The 21,082-nt window shown below is 49.8% G+C and overlaps 1 protein-coding gene across 2 annotated transcripts in view; it reads right to left on the reverse strand.

Annotated features, from left to right (window-relative positions):
- The window catches only part of HCN4 (hyperpolarization activated cyclic nucleotide gated potassium channel 4), a 138,439-nt gene that overhangs the window by 38,098 nt on the left and 79,259 nt on the right, over window positions 1-21,082 (reverse strand). For both annotated transcript variants that reach the window (XM_062612119.1, XM_062612118.1), the window contains exon 3: window positions 4,855-5,016. In XM_062612119.1, coding sequence (XP_062468103.1) covers window positions 4,855-5,016 — 162 coding nt within the window. The remainder of the gene's footprint in view (window positions 1-4,854; window positions 5,017-21,082) is intronic.

The raw sequence follows: 21,082 nt of genomic DNA on the forward strand, positions 1-21,082 counted from the left end.
GTAGGAATTAGTCATCCAAAACTACAACATCCAACATCACTGAGCCCCTGTAGCCTGCAGAATCCCTTCTGGCTCCCTAGGAACATTAGACTTCCAAGCCTCAAGCCCAGTTCCCAGCAGCAGCAGAGCTCCGGGTGAGGACAGCCTGCTTCACGCCAGGCTGAAGAGCAGAGCGCTGAGTTAATGACAGGCTGGGGGTGAGAGCTGGAGGAGAACATGGAGCCTTTAAAACAAATATCCTGAGGGAGTATCTGCTGCGAGAAGAGATCAAGGACTGCTGGAAGAGAGGCACTTCCATGGAGGGGAAACCTTTCAGAGCAATTACTTTCATGACACAACCTCTGAGTTCTTTCAACGTCTGTAAAGAGCACTGGATCCTCATGGCACAGTATATGTGTTCTTTTCTTATAGGTCTGAGGATATCTTTAGTTTTTAGGCCTGCTCTACACTCTACTGTCATAGCCCTCTAGCCAATATATGCCAGTCCCCAGAGTGGGAGGGTTGTACTACTTCAAACATACTGGAGTAGCTAAAATGGCCCATTAGGGCAGGTCAATGAGGCCTTAAACTGCAGAGAGCAAATGGCTCCTCATTAACCAAATCTCAAAGCCAGCTAAAGTGAAGCTACAGAACACAGTCAAGGGGGATGTTATCCCAGATACATGCCTGGCATTAAGAGTATTTCCAAAAGGGAGTTCAAATTACTTTGAAGTGGTTTCTCAGCCTAGCTTGTTTTTAACATCCACACTGGCAGTACTGTAAGGGTTCCTCTGGGATTAGGGTCTGGAATGCAATGCCTCTGCTCGGATCTCTCCTGCATGGTGTCTTCTAGGATGTTCTGGGTCTGGTGTACATGTGAGTATGCCTGGTTGAAGCCTCACTAGAGAAGACTAGAGGGAAAGAAGTAAAGACACCGAGAAGCACTGGCAAATTCTTGGGGTAGGGGTATGGTCCATGGGCACAATGTTATGCCTGATTTACACCACTAATAACTCACTGTATTAAGGCACTGTCTGTAGTGAAAGGCCATATTTCAATCTTGGGAAGCCCCACATTTGTCTCAGCAGTGATCTTACCCGGCCACAGAGATGCTACTCAGGGTTTGCTACTACACACTAATGTCAAGCTGTGCAGTAAGGCCTCTGAACATCACTGCCCTCCCCTGGACAACACCATAACTGCTGGGGTCGGAAAACACCTTCAGATCCAGTTTAAGGGAATGGAACAGTGGGATGAGAAACGGAGATGACAGATCAGAATTCACACTGGGCAGAACCTGCCTCTTCTGGGCTTATTTCCAATGAAAGCTTTGCACGCCTTCACCCAACAGAAGAGATCTTCTGAGGGCTCTGAGTGCACCAGTCTGACTGCCCCAGTCATCACCCTTGTCCAGGGCCCTGACCCACGCACCCCATGTCCCTGGTGCTCCGTTTCAGTGCAGGCCTGGGCACCCAGACCCTGCCTGAACTGGATCTGTGCCCAGCCCTGGGATCTGAACATTACACTACAGCCTTACTTGGAGCAGTAAGAGATGGAAGTGGACTTGCTGGATAGACCCAGGATGTGACTGACACCCCGGAATGGTCAATGGTCACTCCTGCTTTGCCCATGCTGTTTCAGCTCATAGGACAGTGCTCTAGTTGGTGAGGGTGCTGCCTGTGCAGGGCTCCCCTCTGGCTCCTGACTTACACCCCATGCTGGAGCAGCCCTACTCTTGCTGCTCCCTGAGAGATGCTGTAAACCATGATAAGCTACTGCACAATTTATGTGCCTGCTGAGTGAGGGCAGGAGCTGGAGCAGAGGCTTTGGGGGAGTTCAGAAGCACACAGAAGATCCATGTGTCCTCCACAACACATGCAGCATCCATTTCTCTTCCTCCTTTCTATCAGCATCACTACAGGAATGTGTCGGGGTGTGGAGGAGGCTTTAAGCTCAAAAGAAAAGCTGCTCTCCTTTCGAAGGGAGGGAAGATGATTAGTGTTCCCTATGCAAGGTCACTGCATTTGACAGGGGCATATTTGCCTTCTCGGCAGGGTTCCTCAGCTCAGCACAATACCCAGGGGAGTGAGCCATGTGTTTCCAGCAGCTTTCAGGTCTCAGCAGAGCTCAGATGTCTGGGGTGAGGAGCTGCCAGGAGAGGGTCTTGGGGAGATGCTGCTGCTCTCACACATGCTGCTCGGCAGCTGACTCACTGTAGTTCTTCTGTTTAATAAAGTGCCCTGTAGAGAAGCCAATGCTGGAGCCCCTGAGATGGGGCTGAGTAATTAATACTGCAAACATCCTTCCCTGCCAGTTCAGAAAGAAGTCACATGGAGACTCACTCCTATAACTGCTCATATTTCTACATGATGCATGTAGGAAACACCAAGATGAATTGGACCCAGGGATTTATCGAGCTCCTGATGTGATCTGGCACCACCAGACCCTTCACAGAGGCCCTGGAAGAGGATCAAACATTTAGGAAGCAGATTGGAGGTGATGAATCTTCTTTCCCTGCTGTGTCGGAATCAGAGGTGGTTTTATGGACTGCCAAGTGACTAGGTGGGAAATGCTGGAGCAGTGGAACAGCAGCACCAGCATACTCGAGGAGAAAGCCTCCGAAGCATTTGGCACCTCACTTTCAGCTCCCCTTGGCTGTAGCAGCTTCAGAAGATTCCTTTTTTTCCTACACTGGTTCCATCCCAGCTTTTTGGCTCCTGTGTATAAGCAGGACAGTCCTGCACAAAGTGTATTTATCTCCTCAAAGCCATGACCACAATGTCACAAACCACAACCTGTCACAGACAGATGCCATCCTGGACTCCCACCTCCCAACCCCATCCACCCCAGCTTGCAAACAGCCATTCTCGAAAACACCATCAAGATCTTGGCACCAAAGTCTGAGAAATCAGCTCAGAACACTGATTTCTTCTTGTTTCCTGCCTCAGTGGCCTCTCCTATTACCTCACTATAGGCTGTATTGAAGCTGTTGCAGTAATCATGTCATCCACATCCATCAATGGCCCACTGACACATCTGGAAATTTCAGGAGATTAGAGGACAGAACCTTATTGTGAGAAGAAAGTCAGATTGCAGATGAATTAATTCTCTCAGCTTAATGAGCTAAACTCAAGGTATTTTGGGGCTGGCACATTCCTGTACAGCGTCTGGAGAGGAAGCCACTTTCTACCCTGCTCCTCCTGGAGCTTGTGCTGAGCCCTCCTGCCTGTGGGATCCCATCCTTCCCTCTCCTTCTCCTTGTTGCTAAGGAAGGTGCCCAGGTTAAATCTGTTCTTCCGTTGTTCTGTCTCCTGCCACCTTTCAAGACTCCCTTCACTATACAGTTATCTTGATGGACTTTTGCAGGCTGTGATCATAGTCTGGTGCAGGCAACTCTCTTTCTAGCTTTGTTTCCCTCCTCCTCAGGCTCTGAGCCTACTGTTTGCAGCTCTTCATTCCATTGGTTACAAGTGGTTTTCTGGCCTTACAGACCCTGAGTGAGAGGTGTCCAAGAGCCCGTTTGAATCAGCAAAATCAGTTCCCAGTAGACCTGGGTGTTTTGACTGTTCAGATTTCACCTCTTCTCCCAGGGTTGATGGGAAAAGCAAACAGATGCACTGCCATCAGGCAGCAGCCTCCACACAAATGTGAAGCTAAAGGAAACATGGCTCAAACCTGCTGCTCTGAAGCTGTCCTGCAAGTGCACCAAGTCACTTTATGGATGGGGATGATTTCTGTCTGCACCTCTGAGCTCTACAGGATGAGAGATGTCCATTTGAACCTGAACAGCATTAGCATGATGGGGCCTGATCTTTTATTTCTCCTGCCACATAAATAATATAAAGGCAGCATGGGGGAAGGCAGCTCCTGCATGTTGTAGATACATAAAGGGTTCTAGTCTCCAGAAGTGCCAGTCTGGTACCTTTCAGAAGCAGGAAGTGAATGATTATTGCAGAGGGAAGAAATGAATAACTGAACAGCAAACAGACGACTGTTCCATGGCTGCTCAGCGTCCTCAGGCATGGGCAGCATGTGCCCACAGCTCTACAGGGGGAGGCACAGAAACCTGGCAGCTCTTTTATCCATGTTACATTGGGTCTGTTCTGCCCGACTGCCTGATTATTATTTCTTTTAAGGAGGAACTGGCTGGGGGAATGTGGAGGTTTAAGAGCTGCAATAAGAGGTAATTTTATAAGCTTTGTCAGTTTTTGCTGCTTCATCAACTGGACATTGTCCTTTTGAATAAAAGAGCCTGAATTCTCAACAAGGTGGTTGGAAGACACCATGAACTCCCCATGCATTTACCATAGGGTATAAAGCTCCCTCTCAGCGAACAGCAGAGTGAGCAGCACAGCTTGGGATGTTACTGGGAAGTCTGGCTGCTGCTCCCGTGATGGGAGGCTGCACTGTGGCTTGGCAGAGCCTGTTTCAGCCCACTCTAATGGGGTACTGTGCAGCTCCTCACGGAGAAGGGTGGGTGATCACACCGACCCTGCAAGTGGATGTGCCGGAGAAGGCTTCACAGCTGCCTCCTGCCTTTGGCTCCGTTTGCCCAGATCCCAGCAGAAACCCGTTTCCACCCTCGCTCTTTGCTGTTTCCTGCCGGGAGGGGGAGCCCCGCTCCTGCCTTGTGCCGCAGGCAGCCCGCAGCGGGCTCCGCTGGGGCTGGGTCCTCCCCTTGCAGCCTCGAGTCCTTCTCGCCTAGACTGCCTCCACCGCAGCTCCATGCCCACAGCGCTGGGGCTGGAGAGAGGTGGAAAACCCTCAAAGGAGGCGGGGGGAAGGGGAGATGCCACGTTAGATGCTGCAATGGTGATGCTGTGAGCGAGGGCCTGGGTTTAGGGCTGTGAGGGCACAAGAGGGGCAGGCACTTACCACCATGCGGTTGAGGGACACCCAGCAGTCGTCAGGGAAATCCTGCAGCATGGGCACGAGGAACTGGAGGCAGCCATCCCAGTGACACAGCAGCAGCATCATCCCAATCAGGTTCACGATCCTCACCACGGCACTGGCCAGATCGTAGGTCATGTGGAAGATCTGCAGGGGCCAACAGGGAGCAGGTTAGATGGCAGCTCCCCAGCCAACCAACCCAACATCATTAGGTGCAGTAACAGGGTCAAGAACCTTGCTAAAGTAACAGAAAAGGCTGCATCAGCTGAGCGCAGGTCAGCAGAACCAGCTGAAAAACAGATTAAAACCCAAAATACAGAATCATCATCATAGACCCTTCTGCCTTTGATTTTGCCTTCTCATTTACGTTAAAAGCTTCATAACTCATTTTATAAAATAAGCTGGTTGCAAATGTTTCTGCCTCATCAGCCACTTGTCAGAAATAAACTCCATCATTAAACTGCAGTGCCCTTCTTTGATTTCTGCTCTTGCTGAATGGATGCTACAGACTGACCCACAGTGGAAGCTGTCGATACAGTCTCTGCAAGTATGAAATGCAAGAAGGAATGGCCTCAGGCTCAGCTGAGACTCCTAGAAGAGGACCTGATTCAACTATTTTCCTGTATTTCTTGTATTCTGCTGCTGCATCACTTCCAGTCTTATGTGAAGGTGGGCAAGGAATAGAGAAACATGGCAGAGCTGTAGAGCAGCTAGCAAGGAAACCCAGAACCTGTGACCAGGCAGCAGCAACCACACCTCTGGGATCAGTTCTGTGCCAGTGTTGTCCATAGTACCGGTCATAAGCAGCACACATGAGGAAGTGCAAGCTGCATGTGCAGTCAAATATTTCTTGATGGACACCATCTTCTTCCTATAGATGGTTGTGGAGATTTTGGGGGTGCTTGGCTCTCCTATGCCCAGCTTTGTGATGACAGTTAAGACACACAGGGCATGCAGCAACTGCTATCCTGAGCTACGTATCACCCAGGTTTGGTTTTCCATACCTTACAGCATGCCACAGTGAGGAGAGATCACAAGATGGTTGAGGTTGGAAGGGACACGTGGGGGCAATCTGTGACAGAGCCAGGATGGATGGAGGCCTGACAGCCATGCTCCAGGCCTGCCCTGGAGCCTCATCACTGCTCCCACACATGGTCGTGCTGTGCCTGGTGGAGGAGGAGTGAGATGTTTGGACAGCTGGATGTGAATGAAGCAGAGACTGCTGTCAGGTGCCTTCTCAGGAGGCCTCCCCATAGATGAGGGCACATGCAGCCCGGCTGCTTGCAGCACAGCCTCCAATCTGGTGACACAACGTCCTGTTTGGATTTAGTGGAAGGAACAAAACGCAGAGGAATGTGAGGAGCAAAGAAGACTGCTGGGCATCGGATGTGGCTGCATGTCACAGTCTATTCCTGCATTCCCACCCTGGTATTCCCTCCCTTCCAGGCAACAGACCAAAAGGCACAGAGACCATGATCCAGGCTGATGTAAGAGAGCAAAGGAAGTTGTAGTGTGAGCCTCCTGAGCACTGCCTGGGCTCCACCATGCCTCTGTGCAGGGAGCCAGGCATGCAGTGGATGAGATAGCACCTGGGAATTGCTTCCGGAGAGGAGATGTCTGTCAGGGAGGTATCTGAAGCAGGGGACAGGCCATAGGTGTGCTACGTGACTGGATGGCTAAGTCCATATAGCTCCTTGCTGCTCTGACAGAGACAGCCCTGCTCCTCCCACCCCTCTGACCGTACGTACCTGCCATCATTGCCTATGCCAGGGATCGGTCTCCTCTCATCCCACAGTGTGAGTCTGTTCCAGCAGCTAAAAAGGCTTTAGTTATAAAAGGAAGGAATCCTGGTTTGTCAGGAGAGCTGCCCCAACTGGCTCATCACTGCTGTCAGAGGGAGCTGTGCAATTTGAATGCCTGTTTCCACAGCAGATCTTAACACTTCCCCACCTAATCCTGCTGGCAGGAGGTAAGATGCACTGTGAGATGTGACATGGCCAGACCAGGAGGGAGCCACAGAAGAATGGTGGAAACCAGGATGATTGATTTGGATAACTGCTCCTAAACTCCATTATTCCCACTGCATCCAAGAGGCAGCTGGAGTCCACAGAGTCTCTTTGTGGGAGAAAGGCCATTTCAGTGATATTTTGGGGCTGAAAAGAAGAAAATCTCCAAAATCCAGCATGAAAGGCTGTTCTAGGAAATGCAGCTCTCGACGCTGACTCAATCGGTCAGTATGAAAGCTGAGCACATCATTCATAAAGAATAATTCCTACTGGTTTCATCTTTTTTTTCTCCCCACTGCAGAAATGCTCATTCTCATGTTGATGACCCAAAGTGAATCCAGCCTGAGTGACAGCCATGGGTGATGCTGTTAATGAAGTCAGAGCAGCAGCCTGTGAAGGATCTCTGAATGGATCTTTTGTGTCCCCAGGGTTTTACTGTGCTAATGACTTTTCCTCTCCCACCTATGTGTGTTTTCCATAGAGCTCCAGCCCTCCTGTAACCAAGGGGACTCCAGACAGGGGCAGGGAGAAACCCTGTCAGAGTTAGAAAGTGCCTTTCTTCCCAGAACCATAGAATGGTTTGGGTTGGAAGGGAGCTCAAAGCTCATCCAGCTCCAACCCCTGCCACGGGCAGGGACCCCTTCCACTAGAGCAGCTTGCTCCAAGCCCCTGTGTCCAACCTGGCCTTGAACACTGCCAGGGATGGGGCAGCCACAGCTTCTCTGGGCACCCTGTGCCAGCGCCTCAGCACCCTCACAGGGAAGAGCTTCTGCCTTTAATATATCTAAAGCAGAGGGTGAATAGCCTATGGGAATGGATGGTTTAGGGGAAAGGTGAATGGATATGGAGCTCGGAGGCCATTCAGGACTGCCCACATTCAGGAGTGCCCCAGCACTTCCCACACAGGTAGAGATAACATCAGCTTTCCACAAGGATGGATTCAGCTCACTTACTTCAGACCTTGAGATCTAAACTGTTTCACTACAGTCACTGGATGGAAACACACACCCAGAGGGTGACACATCTGAAAGGAGATGCTCTGCTCCTTGGGAATTCCTGTTTCTCTCTGCTGCCCATACAGTAAGCCTGGATAACAAACTCCAACTGGAAATATTTAAACTGCAGGTGAGGCAATTCCAATGCAAACGGCAGTCTTGGGAGTTACCAGCTCACACTCACTCCTTGGAATACATTTGCATTTACATGCAAGGGAAAAGTAAGAAGGACTCACTATGCAGCACACAGGAATACCTGAAGGGGTGTGAATGAACACCCTTCACAGAGGAGGAGCTCCTGCTGTAAAGAGGTGTGTGTGTTGCAGGGAATACTAACTCTAGTAGCATGCTGGAGAGTGGCTAAGCCAGGCTGCGGTGCCCTAAAGCAGACTATAGAGAGGTGGGGAAGGAACGTTCTGGAATAGCTGGTTCACAAGCAGAGGAATGTGAGTGGTGATTAGAACTCCCCTGGTTTTCATCGTGAACACTCCGGGCTTTCCTGTCCTGCTGTAACACAAGCCAGGCTAGGGCCCAGCATCACACCTCCTTCTGCCCCTGGAACTGCTTGTGCTTTCTGCCTTTCGGCTGCCTGTCATTTGGAGCAAGGCAGGGAGGAGAAGGACAAAGCACAGATTCACACTAAAAGCACCTCTTTCCAAGGGTATTTATTCTCTGTTTCTTGCTTGTCCAAAACAAGCTGTGGCTTCAGAATCCCTGTTACAAAGTCAGCCCTGTCCTTCCAGCCAAAGAACACCTTGCAATGCTTTCTGAAAGGGCAGCTTGGGAGAGTGGAAGGATCAAAACCTTCCTCCTCAAAGTCATCTGTAGTTATATAAAAGCTCCATCTTGGAAATCCCGCTTATTCAGAAGAAGCGATCAGGATCCTATTAGCCTGAATCTGTTGTCAGCCCCAAACGACTCTGTGCAGTACTCTCTACTGCAGCAGGATTCCTCTAACCTGATCACTTGAGCTGGAAGAAATCAAGGACACCTTGGAGGAGTGGGGTCTGGCTCTGGCACTGAAACAAGGGCTTTGTAATCAAGTTGTATGTTGAACGAGGTGTGCTGGTGTCTGTGGCACACGGCTTGCTGTGCCCATCCAAACCAAGAGGGCACCAGAACTCCTCAGACCCTTGACAGTGATGTTCCATTAGGCTGGCTGGCTGTCTAGGAGGCTGGAGTGCTCTGAGAGCCTGAGCACAGTGAGAGGATGCTGTGGTGCTCTGCACACACTGGAGGCGCTGTGCTTGGAACAAATGGGTTTTCCTGAGGGTCCGGGAGGCAGAGACATAGTACTGATCCTGTTTGGAGCCAGCACAGCTGGGCTGGACCTAAGCATCCTGTCAGAGAGAGCTAACAGCATCCCCAGCAGCTCAGCTGAGCGCTGGCTCTGCACAGAGCTGACTTCCACGCATGGGGTTTCTGAACAGATTCTGCACCACAGGAAAGCAGTGACACTGCTTGTGGCCCTTCACTACCTCTTCTAGCAACACAGTTGTGTTTCTGTAGCACTGCATCCAAACTAAGAAAGCCTGCTGGTCCTGAGCCAGTGTTGGTATCTGTATCCACACTATGGTTAACATACAACAGTGATAAATCCCCCTGGATAATCAAGTAGCTGTGACGTGGCTCCAGCTTAATAGAAAGCAAAGAATTTACTCCTAATTTATGGCTTTAAAAAACCCAAAGAACTTAAAAGGCACCACAAATCTCCAAAGAGAATCAAAACATGTCATTCTGAGTGCTCCAGCGTCAGAGTTAAGGTTGTTCTGCTGTGAGGAAACACATTTAAGAAGAGTATTTGTGGACTATGGGGAAGCAAGCTGACATGTCTTTCACTCTTCCTTCCTTTCTTTCCTTGGCTTTTGTAGGTAACAGAGGTAAAGATCCATGTTTCTCATAAAGGCATCAGGTGCCTTTCCAAGCCTCAGTGTTAATCTCTTGACATACTGGGGAGAGGTGGCTGCTGGGAAGAGCTTCCCTGAGCCTAAAGCAGTGTTAGATCACTGCATGGTGGTTGCACGAAGTCCCTGCATCATCAGCTACAGTGCCTCTGCACTGTGTGGGCCGCATCCTGTTTCGTTCGAGAAGAGACTGGACAAGAGTGGCAGCCCTCATTCATGCTGGGCAGGGCAGTGGGTTTGCTCAGTTAGGGATCACTACCACAAACCAGCAGCAATTCTTTAGGCAAGGGGTATGCTCAGCAAGAGCCCCGACTGACACAGCCCGTGTGGGGTGAAGGGTTTGGGAGCCTCGATCCCTTGTGGGAGGCTGACGGGAGGGAGAGACAAACCACACGCAGAACTCACAGCATGGCCTTGCCCCAGGAGGAAGAGCCCTCTCCAGGCACACAAAGCATTATGCACATTAGAGCACTGAGGCATGGAAGCCACGAGCATACGTAAGGCACACACAAACTCCCTGAGCAACTCAGACGTTGTAAGGATGCACAAGAAGAGCTCCCACAGAAGATCAGCCTGTTGAGTAGCCCCTCACACAATGTTTCAGCAAAGCAACGCAAAGGATCTCAGCTGCTGGCTTCCTTCTCCTGCTGCTGCCATGGGAAATGCATCATCAACCCCTTTACTTGCTCCTTCCTCCCCGACTTTCTATTTATTCTTCCAGTGATGTCACATTTAAGCTGTGCCAAACCACGGATTAGTTTTACTCCAGAAGCTTTACCACGTTTGGTTCTTTGGGCAGAAGGGACAAAATGCTGTTCTTGCCATGAAAACATACATAAACTCTGAATTTCTGAGGCAACTCAGGAACAGCAGCCTGGCCTACTGAGAAGGAGCTTAGGTAAAGAAATAGATAAATGTAAGGGAATGCAGTTGGGCTTATTTACAACTTCCCAACATACTGGGAAACAGAAGTCCCGTCTGAAGCTTCAGCTTTGGGTCAACCAGCTTTGGGCTCTGCTGATCCCACTGTGTTTGGCAGAATGGTGCACAGGGGGAAGGGAGCTTTGGGATCCAGATTGTATTGGGACAACGCTGCAAGCACCAGGCAGCACACAGCAGATGGACTGGAGATGGGGAATCATCTGTGGCGCACAGCTACAGCTGCAAGCAGTGTGCAGAGTCAGGGATGCGCTCGACAGTTTGGGGTGGTGTGGGATTTGGTTTTGCCTGCTTTTTGCTGTGCCAGCAAGGGAAACTATAGCCAGAAGATCAAGTTTTAGATGAAGTCTAGAGTTTGGGGTTGTATCTCTTTTTATGCTTGCCTTGCACCAAATGACATAATCAATGTCAGCAGAGTTGCTGATGCTGCCTTGAGTCAGTGCGAGAGGAGAATCAGGTCTGTGATTTATTAGGTTTAAGGCTCACGGGGGAAGATATTGTGGAGTATGCTTGTCTCAGGCTGCCTGGAACAGGGAGGTTGAGGGAAGTGCACCAAGTGCCAGGTGTTAAGAGAGATATCCAAGTAGATTTTGCATTTCCAATATAATAATCCTTTGTGCTGCCGTGGCAGTTTCCATCCAAAGGTCTCCAAGGGCTCTCCTGACATTAATCTGGTCTGCTCTATCTCCCATGAATGTGTGAGCTCCCTTATTCTAGGTGGGCAAAATGAGGCACAGAGAAGGGAAAAGCCACTTGCCAGAGGTTTGCACAGGAAGCAGAGAGCAAAGTTTGGAGCCAAATCTAGGGCTGCCAGCTTCGATCTCCACTGCCCATGGATTACAGCTACCAACTAGAGCCCAAGAAGGTACCTCTCACACTCAGGAACAGCCACTTCAGCCCCACGAAAAGCCAGTGTGTGTGTGCATGCAGGGCAGAGAGAAGTGATCCTGCAGCACTGCTGCTCTTAAAGCTGTGCAAGAGCACGATGCAAGCCTCTACCTCCTCCCGAGGTGATTTAACTCTTCCCAGGCAGCTTGCTTCTGGCTAATGGAAGTTCTTCTCCAGGTAGGAGCTGAGGGGCCACAGAGAACAGCAGAAAGCTCATATGAAAATGAAAGGCAAAGAGAAGTATTTCCTTGCCTTCCCCCTCAGAGACTCGTGTCTCTGTGGCAGATATTTACAGCAGAGGAAGGTGAAGCAGCAGGACTCATTAGCACTGCGAAAGCTGGCAGCAATGGCAGATGTTTCTAGATATATATAAACCCCAAGCTCCTGCCACCACCATGTGCTTTGCCTCTTGCACGCTCGGAGTTGAGGCTGCCATGACGACAGCCCCCCTTCCCCTCCCCATGCCACCATCCACAGCCTCGACTTCCAGTTTTCTCCTCTGAAGAACTTTTGTCACCACGGCAACGCGACACACACTTTAAAAAATGTTTCCTAGCACAACTCGGTGCTTTTCCTGCCTGGTGTTCCATGAACCTCCATGGAAACACGTGTGGGGCTGGGCTGGGCCTCCACTGAATGGAGCTCTGTGTCGCACACTATTCCAGCCTGGTTTGGGTTGAAGGGACCTTAGAGGTCATCCATTCCCAACCCCTGCCAGAGGCAGGGACACCTTCCACTAGAGCACCTTGCTCCAAGCCCCTGTGTCCAACCTGGCCTTGAACACTGCCAGGGATGGGGCAGCCACAGCTTCTCTGGGCACCCTGTGCCAGCGCCTCAGCACCCTCACAGGGAAGAGCTTCTGCCTGAGAGCTCATCTCAGTCTCCCCTCAGGCAGGTTCAAGCCATTCCCCTTGGCCTGTCCCTACAGGCCCTTGTCCCAAGCCCCTCTCCAGCTTTCCTGCAGCCCCTTTAGGCACTGGAGCTGCTCTCAGGTCTCCCCTTCAGGAGCCTTCTCTTCTCCAGGCTGCCCCAGCCCAGCTCTCTCAGCCTGGCTCCCATGGGTGCTAGCTAGCAGAGACTGGAGCTGGCTACTGCCTCTAGTGCGGAGCAATGATGGTATTGTCACCTCCCAGGGCAGCAACACAACGACAGGGCCAGGACTTTAAGATCTTTGGAGGAAGCGACCCTTTGCTTTTCCATGGGTCTGATGTTCTCATATACCTACAGCTCAGGTTTCATATGCTCTCAACATAGTCAAATGCCTTTAGAAAAAGACAAAAAGTCAAGCCCCAGAGCTGTAAGTAGGTTAGGTGGCTCACTCTCAGTGGGAATTAGGTATCTCACCTGCTTAGGCATTTTGGGTTTTAATCTCTCATGGCTCTTATCTGCATCTTTGGGAACTGTAGTTCTGAGAGGCCAGCAATGAATCATTTCTGGAAATAGGTCACAGGCTTTTCTGGAAGTTTAAGAATGACCACAGTCACCAGGCAAAAGGCCTGTCTAGCTCAGGAGCTATACATAGATACGCCTAGGGAAAGAAGTATCCGGGAGGCTGAGGAGAAAGGAGGCAAAAATACCTGAGGAGAAGACAAGAAACACAACTGGTTTGAAACTGGAGCCTCAAGACCTAGAAATGGCATCAAGAAGGGACACTGAGTGGCCTGAGAGGCTGGTCCTTGTGGCTCTGTGCTGGACTGGCACTCAGTGAAGGTATTCCTGGCTGGAAAAGGCAGCTGAGCAGCACAATGAGGTAATCAATGCATGACTCAGGTGCTGGAGGTGAGTCCACTCTACAGAACATGTCACAGGGACCTCATTTGTGGTCTCCTCAAACCTTCACTGAGCTACGAGTGGGAAAACACCCACCTGAGTACACTGAGCTACCAGCACAAATGCAATCCAACCCGTTAGCATAGACTAGTGACGAGAGAGAATCCTGAGGGCATTATTGATCAGGTTACGCTGTTACCCAGGTCAGCAGCACCCTTTCCCTAGGAGCACAGATCTATTCTTGGCAAGGAAATGAAGTTGCATAAATAGGTGTCCTGAGGAAGGGGATCCCAGGCTTCTTACCTCCCAGCAGCAACATCAGGTCCCAAAGCTGGGCCATGTCACATCCTGCTTAGAAGCTGTTTGCCTTCCACTCTGTGCTGGCTTTACTTGGTTGAGAGGTAAAGTTAAAACCCAGTAACTACAGAACACCTTGTGGGACAGGCTGGTACCTGTACCCCAGACAGACATCAGTGGTATGGGACAGGCTTAATGCTCTTAACAATCCTCTCTCACCCAAAGGCAAGATGAGCCTTTAGCAAAGTGAAGGAGGACTTGATGAGAGGAAATGCTCTTTCATCCAAGCCACGTGCAGTTTAGCTTGTGGAATGCACTGCCAGGAATCCTGCAGGCCAGGAACTCGGCAGGATATTAAATACATGCCTAAATAAGTAAATGGCTAAGAAGAACTTTAAAAAATTGGTTTATATTCTTCCTTTGCAGTGCTTAATAAAAAACAATCCCAGAGGAATAAATCTACCTGTGAGCAGACCACTTCAGAGATGCTCGGTTTGGAATTCATCACATGAAGCACTTCATCACCGTTAAGAGCAGGAGAGAGGACTAAATGAATGTCTGGTCTCCACAGTGCCTCCCTGTCCCCATTTACCTACAGGAAAGAGCCTGACCCTGCGAACTAAGATTTGTATCCATAAACACACTGCCGGAACTCGGGAGGAAGAAATCAGATCAAGAGAACAGACCTTTCCAATGAGCAGGAAATTGTCTTCTCCAAATCCAGCTTGCCTGGAAGCAGCCCGAGTTCACGTTCTAGAGAAGCTGTCACCCCAGAGGTTAGCAGTGACCTTTGTTTTCAGCCTTCTTTCAGTCACACTCGAATTTGTGGGTTTAAAGTTCAGAACAGGATTTAAAACAGGATTGTCACTTCGAGATTCCTATGATCGCACCTGAGATACAACATACGCTCACTAGGGCATGCCCAGCAAGTGCAAACTTGCTGAACTCCACGGCTCACAGTTTACTCTTCATCAATGGATATGTCTTTTAATTCAGCTTGCATTGCAATGCAGAGAGTAAAGCATATGCATATTCACCTGCTATGCAGCCCTATCTGGATGCCTGTAAGACTGAAATAACCTGCACCAAAAAATGCACACCCCAAAATGGAATGGGTCCTTCGGGTGCTTTACAAGACCTGCTGCTCACAGATCTCTCCTCACCTCTGCTGCTAGCATTTGTTTAAAGGATCAGTTTGCTGTTGACTGAAAGGATGGTGGTTTTCCCTCCTGTTTTTAAATAGAGATGATAATGTGGGTTTCTATATGCTCCATCTGCCTTAGGTTTGGTTACATTTGTGTACAAAAGCCCAACAGCCTGGCAGGATGGCTCAGGTCTGCAGGGAGATTGAGTACTTGCCACCTAACTCAATGCTCTACTTTAATTTGATTACAACCACAGCAACCAAGCACAACTTCCACCCTTGACTTTTTGATGCTGTTAGTGATTGTAACAGCCATGAAAGGAAGTGACCTGGCAGGCCTGGAGACTGGAATGGTTTCATGTGCCACGAGGCAGAGAGTGTGAGCAAAGATAATGCAGCTCCTCCGCCTGCAACCCTGGTGACACTGTATTTTAACAGAGACTGAAGTTCACAGCCTGAGGATGCTCAGCACAATGGCCTGATTTGCAGATGGGCTGAGCATTTCCCTGCAAAGTCTCCACTGATCCGCTTTGAGCACTCACTTCTCACTAGGAGCACTTCCGACAGGGCAGATGAAACCACGGCTGCACTTCACACCACAGGGATGAAGATTCTCTACTGCAGCCCTGGACAAACTCCGAAGAGGGGAATGCCAGGCTGCTGGGTAGGCTGCTCTTCGGTCCCTTGTAGCAGAGCACCACAAGATTTCACTGCGCAGTGATGCAAACTCACTTGCCTGCAGTGTCACACATGTCGCATCCGGCCCAGGACAAGTAACAGGGACACAACCGCCTTTTAGAGCAGTAACAGCAATGTAACCTTTTCAGTACCGCAGCCTTAGAGAAGACAGCTTGTAAAAGAGCAATGCAGTGAAAATAACTCCCTGAGTAATACACCTCTGAAGACCTGCTCCCTCCTGTAACCTTCACAGAGGAGACACAGAGAAATAGGAGGAAGAGGAAGTGCTGGGGAAGCACAGCCAGCAGCCTCCCATGCGACCTTCCCATGGGGAAGTGCCTGGGTGCATCTTGCATCTGCGTGAAGAATCTGGGCCAGGGAAAACTGGTTTTTAACCAACAAGCAGTGCAGATTATATTTCTGCAAGTATGAATTCTCTTTATGAAAGTGTGACAGGTTAATTCCTGCTGTGGCTGGAGATACGTTCTGGACAAATGAACTAAATCAGAACAAAGACGTTTATTAAAAGCACCTCTACCTAAAGCATTCTTAAAGCTCCATTAATATATGCTGGGCAGGAGCACAGTCCCTAAAGGCTGCCACTTTAATTAGAAATTCAACAGGAAATGCTGCCTGGTGACAGGTCTCAAGGCAAAACTCCCCAGAGCTGCAGCCTGGGAGAAGGAGGAGATTTGCACAGCTCTTTTAGGGGCATAACATAATAATATTATCATTATCATAATCATAGTAATAAGAATAAGAAGAGTTTGACAGGGATGTTGTATGTTCAGGCAAATGCAAGGGTTTTCTAAAAACCTGCTGCTGTCCCCTCTGTGCCTGAGGTTGAGCCCTGGCTCAAATCAATGTAGAGGGAAGTCCCCCCATCTTATTCACAGTATAGGGCTTTTCTGTCCTTGACATAAATCTTCCAACCCTTGCTTTGCAGCAAACCTGTACCAACCAAACAGCCCAAAAAGCAGAAGATATTAGGAAGTGCTTTAAAAGGCTACACAGTTCCCCAGGCAGGTCTTTATCCTTTTCCCCTGGAAAGGAAGAGGCATTTTGTCCTAGGGCCCTGTCTGTCAGAGCTGGAATGGACCCAGACGCCACCATGGCACTGCAGGATGCTCACACAAAAGCCAACAAAGTCCTAATGAAACCTTTTCTTCTCATGGCACCATGTGATCAGCAAGTATTTTATGGTGTTTCGCTCCAAAAAGTACACTGCTGACAGAATTATTTAAACAAAGCTACTTGTTTAAGGCCCAATCTTTGCTAGTTTCCTTCTGAAATGGCTTTGCTGATGTAGCTATTCAACCTTTCCTTTTAATCCTGATGGGAAGGGGAGCCACCACTCCCTCCTGATTTACTGCTCACCTCCCATAGGGCACAGGGATGATAACCCACCTCCTTGGAAGACTTCACCTCAACGTCTAATAGTGAGAGATTGATTTAAACTTGGAAGCAGGAGTGAGGTTTAACCTTCCAAAGCTCTTGTTGTCTCCCTTATGACTCTGGATACACTTAGAGCTAACATAAACCTCCAAACTGCCCTTAAATTGTGCTGTCTGTGGATGTCTGAATACCTCCTGCCTGAAAGAATATTTCCTTGAATGCATTTGGAATTTGCTGCCTTTTCAATTTCACTGACTGTTCCATATATTTGCTGAATACAGCAGGAGAAATATAGATGGCTCTCATCTTTTTCTAGCTCACTTATTACTTTAGAGGCTTCATTTAATACCTTCCCCTTAAAGGAAAGAATTTCAAACTTTTCATTTATTCCAGGTTATTCTCCATCATTCTCATCAGTTTTCTTTGAATTCGCTTTACTTGTACAGTGTAGAAGTAGCCTAAATAACTAAAATTGGGCTATTTTTATACTCAGTTATCCTACCATGTCCATTTATATTATTTTTAGTGCTTGTCTCTACGCTGTGCTTCCCCAATCCCAGTTCTGCTTTTTCATCCCCTCCACCAGAGAACCAGGCAGTAAGAAGCTATATTGGAGCAGTTTCTGTAAAGCAACCACACTAAACAGAAATGGGAGCTGCTTTAAGTGTTCATATTTACTCTGCTTGGTTTCTTGGTCAGGTTTAAAGAAAGCTGAGTCCTTTGGGAACTCACTTCCTAGCCTGTTCATTCGACCTCTCCTGCCTTGCCCTCTACAGTCTGGATCATTCTTCAACTTCTGCTGCCTTCTCTGATGTAATGACAGACTGTGCACACACAGGCTGTATCTACACTGGAAAGCTCCAAGCAAGCAGTGGCTGTGTGGAGCCAGCCTCGTGGCACACTCTTTTCCATCCCTGGCAGCCTGTAGAACCGGTTCAAAGTGTCAACAGTGAATTTAGAAGGGCTGAGTTTCTCAGGGTATCTGCTTCTGGATGAGCCTCAGTCATGCTTGATGCCTCCAGAGCACATGAAAGAGAGCTGTGCTCAAGGGCCTTCACTCTGGACGAATCCAGGCTGTGGTGGAGTCCATGTCTGGATGTGTGCTGGCACAGATGAAGAGCAGACACTAGACAAGCTGGGAGTTTAGAAGTGGTGCAGTCTCGTGCTGAGGTGACAGCAGGGATCAAGAAAGGCTGACATTGCCTTTTCTCCCCCCCAAAAGAGTACTAGCAGAGTGGTACAGCTGCAACACAGCACTAGGTTTCTGCCCTGGAGAGCAAGCCATACTGCAAGGGATGGAGAAGGGACCAGTGCAGTGCTTCAGTGGTCTGCATTTACTATAATGAGCATCTTTTCCATGAGCACGTCTAACCTAAGGCAGAATTATTATGAAGTGTCATCAGTGATTATAAATGAAGCCAGATCCCTGACCCTGGAAAGCTCTGGCAGAGCAAGAAACATGAATGAGGACTCAAGCATGGCAGGCAGAGGGTGGAGACACCAGGAGCAGCTGCAACATATGGGAGCAGGCAAGGAGAACCAGCAGGGCAGGACATGCTTCCGAGGCAATGTTAAAGTCCTCGTTTCAGAAAGCTTTAGCACCAGGACTACATGTCTCTCTGCATTAACTAACACTATTAGTTTCTTTCCTTCCACTTAACGGTGTTTCCCCTTCACAAAGGAAATAGGGAATTAAGCTGCAGACAAATTCTTCTAGAGCGATATGGGCTAAGAAACATTTTGGCTATTTTGAAACCCAACTTCAGGCAATCTCAACGCCTTCTCAGTGCTGTCACTTCAGCAGCCTGGGAACAGTGGTGGGATGCCTCAAAACCCCAAGGTTAAACTGAGCATGGGATGATGCAAATGCAGGACACTAAATTTGACCTCCTCAGATTTGAAAGCCTGATATGAAACCCCGATAAGAGCCTGCTCCATCAGTTCAGGGCTTGGCATGACCTCAGAGTCATGGGATCTGATTTCCCCCTTCCGTGTCTGACACAGCTGGAATCTCACAAAATGGAAGATTTTGCCTCTTTTCACTAAACTTCCAAGAACATCTGTTGGGTTCAGGTTGGATCTCCCCAAAAGCCCAGGCACCTCAGTGTCTGGATTAGCCTGGTGTCCACATCTTTAGCAAATGATTGGTATTTGAATCTAAGCCTCTGCCTACCACAGAGACAAGAGACGATCTGAACATCAGGATTTCATTACAGATCCCATCTCCCATCTGTAGCCTAAATATGGGTGATGCAAGCACTTTTGACAAGACTAATGAGAAAGAATTTGGCAACTGTCTCTCTGAGGATGAGTTCTGATCATCTGCTGGATGCCAGGAGGGAGATGAGGAGGAAAGTGGTGAGGATCATTGGGGATGAGGTGAGGGACATGTGTCCTCCCAAAACTGAACACCAAGGAAAAAAAACTGAACACCAAGGCTCTCTGAGCAGCATTACCTTGATAAGAGAAAGGCAGAAAGCAACAGCATTTAGGGCATCAAAACCAGGGCTGATCTGGAGTACAGGAGGCTTCTGTGAGTAGCTAGGATTGCAGCAGGATCTGCCCAACCCAGCACCTCTTCGCTTCCACCCAAGGTGACCTGGCAAATCCTTATCACCACAAAAGCCAGAAGGGGAAGCCCAGCAGTGACAGCCATGGCCAGGCACAGTGACAGGCGTCTGGCCAGCATGGCCCATCACCCTCCAGCACACCAGCTGGGCTGTGCCAAGCTGTCAGCCCCCATACACGCACACAAACACACACACATGGGCTCAAGATGAAGGGATGCCTCCGCTATAACTGATGACCACAGATGACCTCCAGCTGCCACCGCTTCAGGAACCAAGCGGATCTCCCCCTGCTCGGCCTGTGAACTGGCTGACATTGCCCTCCTGCAATTCCAGCCATGGGGAGCTGTGCCTTTAGCACCTGGCTTCGAGGCTTGCCAGCAGTAAGCAGAAAGCACACAGCTTGCTGTCCTGCTGCCCTGCTCCCAGGAGGCTCCGGATGAGGACTCGGAGCACTGCCCTTGCAGTCAGGCTTCCCAGCCACCTGGCCTGCCGCATTCCGAGGCTTCCAACGCTGACTTCTGCACTAGCCCCTTACACAGTTATGCCACAGGCTTGTTTCCCCACCACCACCCCGGCTTGCTCCTGGTCCTCTCTCCTGCTGCGGTTGTGATGCCAGTGCTGGCATCTGGGGTTGGCAGCTGCCTCCCATCCATCAGCACATCCCCTTTTCTGTGCCAGCAGTCAATTAAGCTGGCACATCGATGCAACCTCCCCACCTTCCTGGCTCCGTAAAGCAACCCACAGTGTGTGGAGCTGCCAGCCTCGGAGGCAAGGAGCTGATTGCTAGCCATCCGGCCGGGGAAGCTCCGGATGATCTGCGGACAAGTGATGGGAGCAAGAAGCTACTGTGCGGGGTGCTGATGCCCAGCCCTCATGCTGAGGAAATGCTCTGTCCCCTTTAGCCTGGAAATAGCCTCTCTTCTGTCTGAAAGATGTCACTACAGAGTATTTCCTCCCAAGGCACTGCAGGAAGTTTTGAGGCGCTGTCCCTCAGCTCACAGCCCCCCCGGGAAGGAGGGAACACACACAGGCAGCTTTTCCTCCAAATGACCACAAAAATTGCTAGCTAATCAAAACAGGCTCTTCCTCACTCAGACAACTGATTGTAGCCCTGGCTCTTCTCCCCTCCCTCACCCCATTAGCTGATCAGGGTCAAATGCTGGGCTCTGAGGCTGCTTCCCCTCCGCCTGCTCCTGCTGCTGGCCGGGATGGCTGGAGAGGTAGGAAGGAAAGGCTGAAAGCAGCCAGCAATAGCTCTGTCTGAGCAACATTTACCAGGCAAGGAAATGGCAGAGCATTCCAGGCTTTCCCCCTCTGGAGTTTGCCACACTGCACTTGCAGCCCACAGCAGTAGGTCTACAAAGAGCAGGGAGGATGGAGCAGTACAAGGCTTCATGGAAATGCAATTCTTGCTAAGCCCATGGGTATTCAGTGAGGCTATGATCCTGCTGTGGCATGGAAGGGCCCCCCTCCATGGGGCTGTGCATACCCAGCCTAGAGCACAGCCAGCAGAGATCCGTATGGATTGCTCTGCAATGCTGGTGACTCTTCCGGAGGAGATGGGAGGGATGCAGTCCCCTGACCATGCATGGCTACTTCAGTGGATGCACTGCTTCAGGCAGGCTGG

Source organism: Pezoporus occidentalis, unplaced genomic scaffold, assembly GCF_034315485.1.
Source record: "Pezoporus occidentalis ecotype Australia unplaced genomic scaffold, CSIRO_AGI_Poc_V1 ctg159, whole genome shotgun sequence".
NCBI classification, from domain to species: Eukaryota; Metazoa; Chordata; class Aves; order Psittaciformes; family Psittacidae; genus Pezoporus; species Pezoporus occidentalis.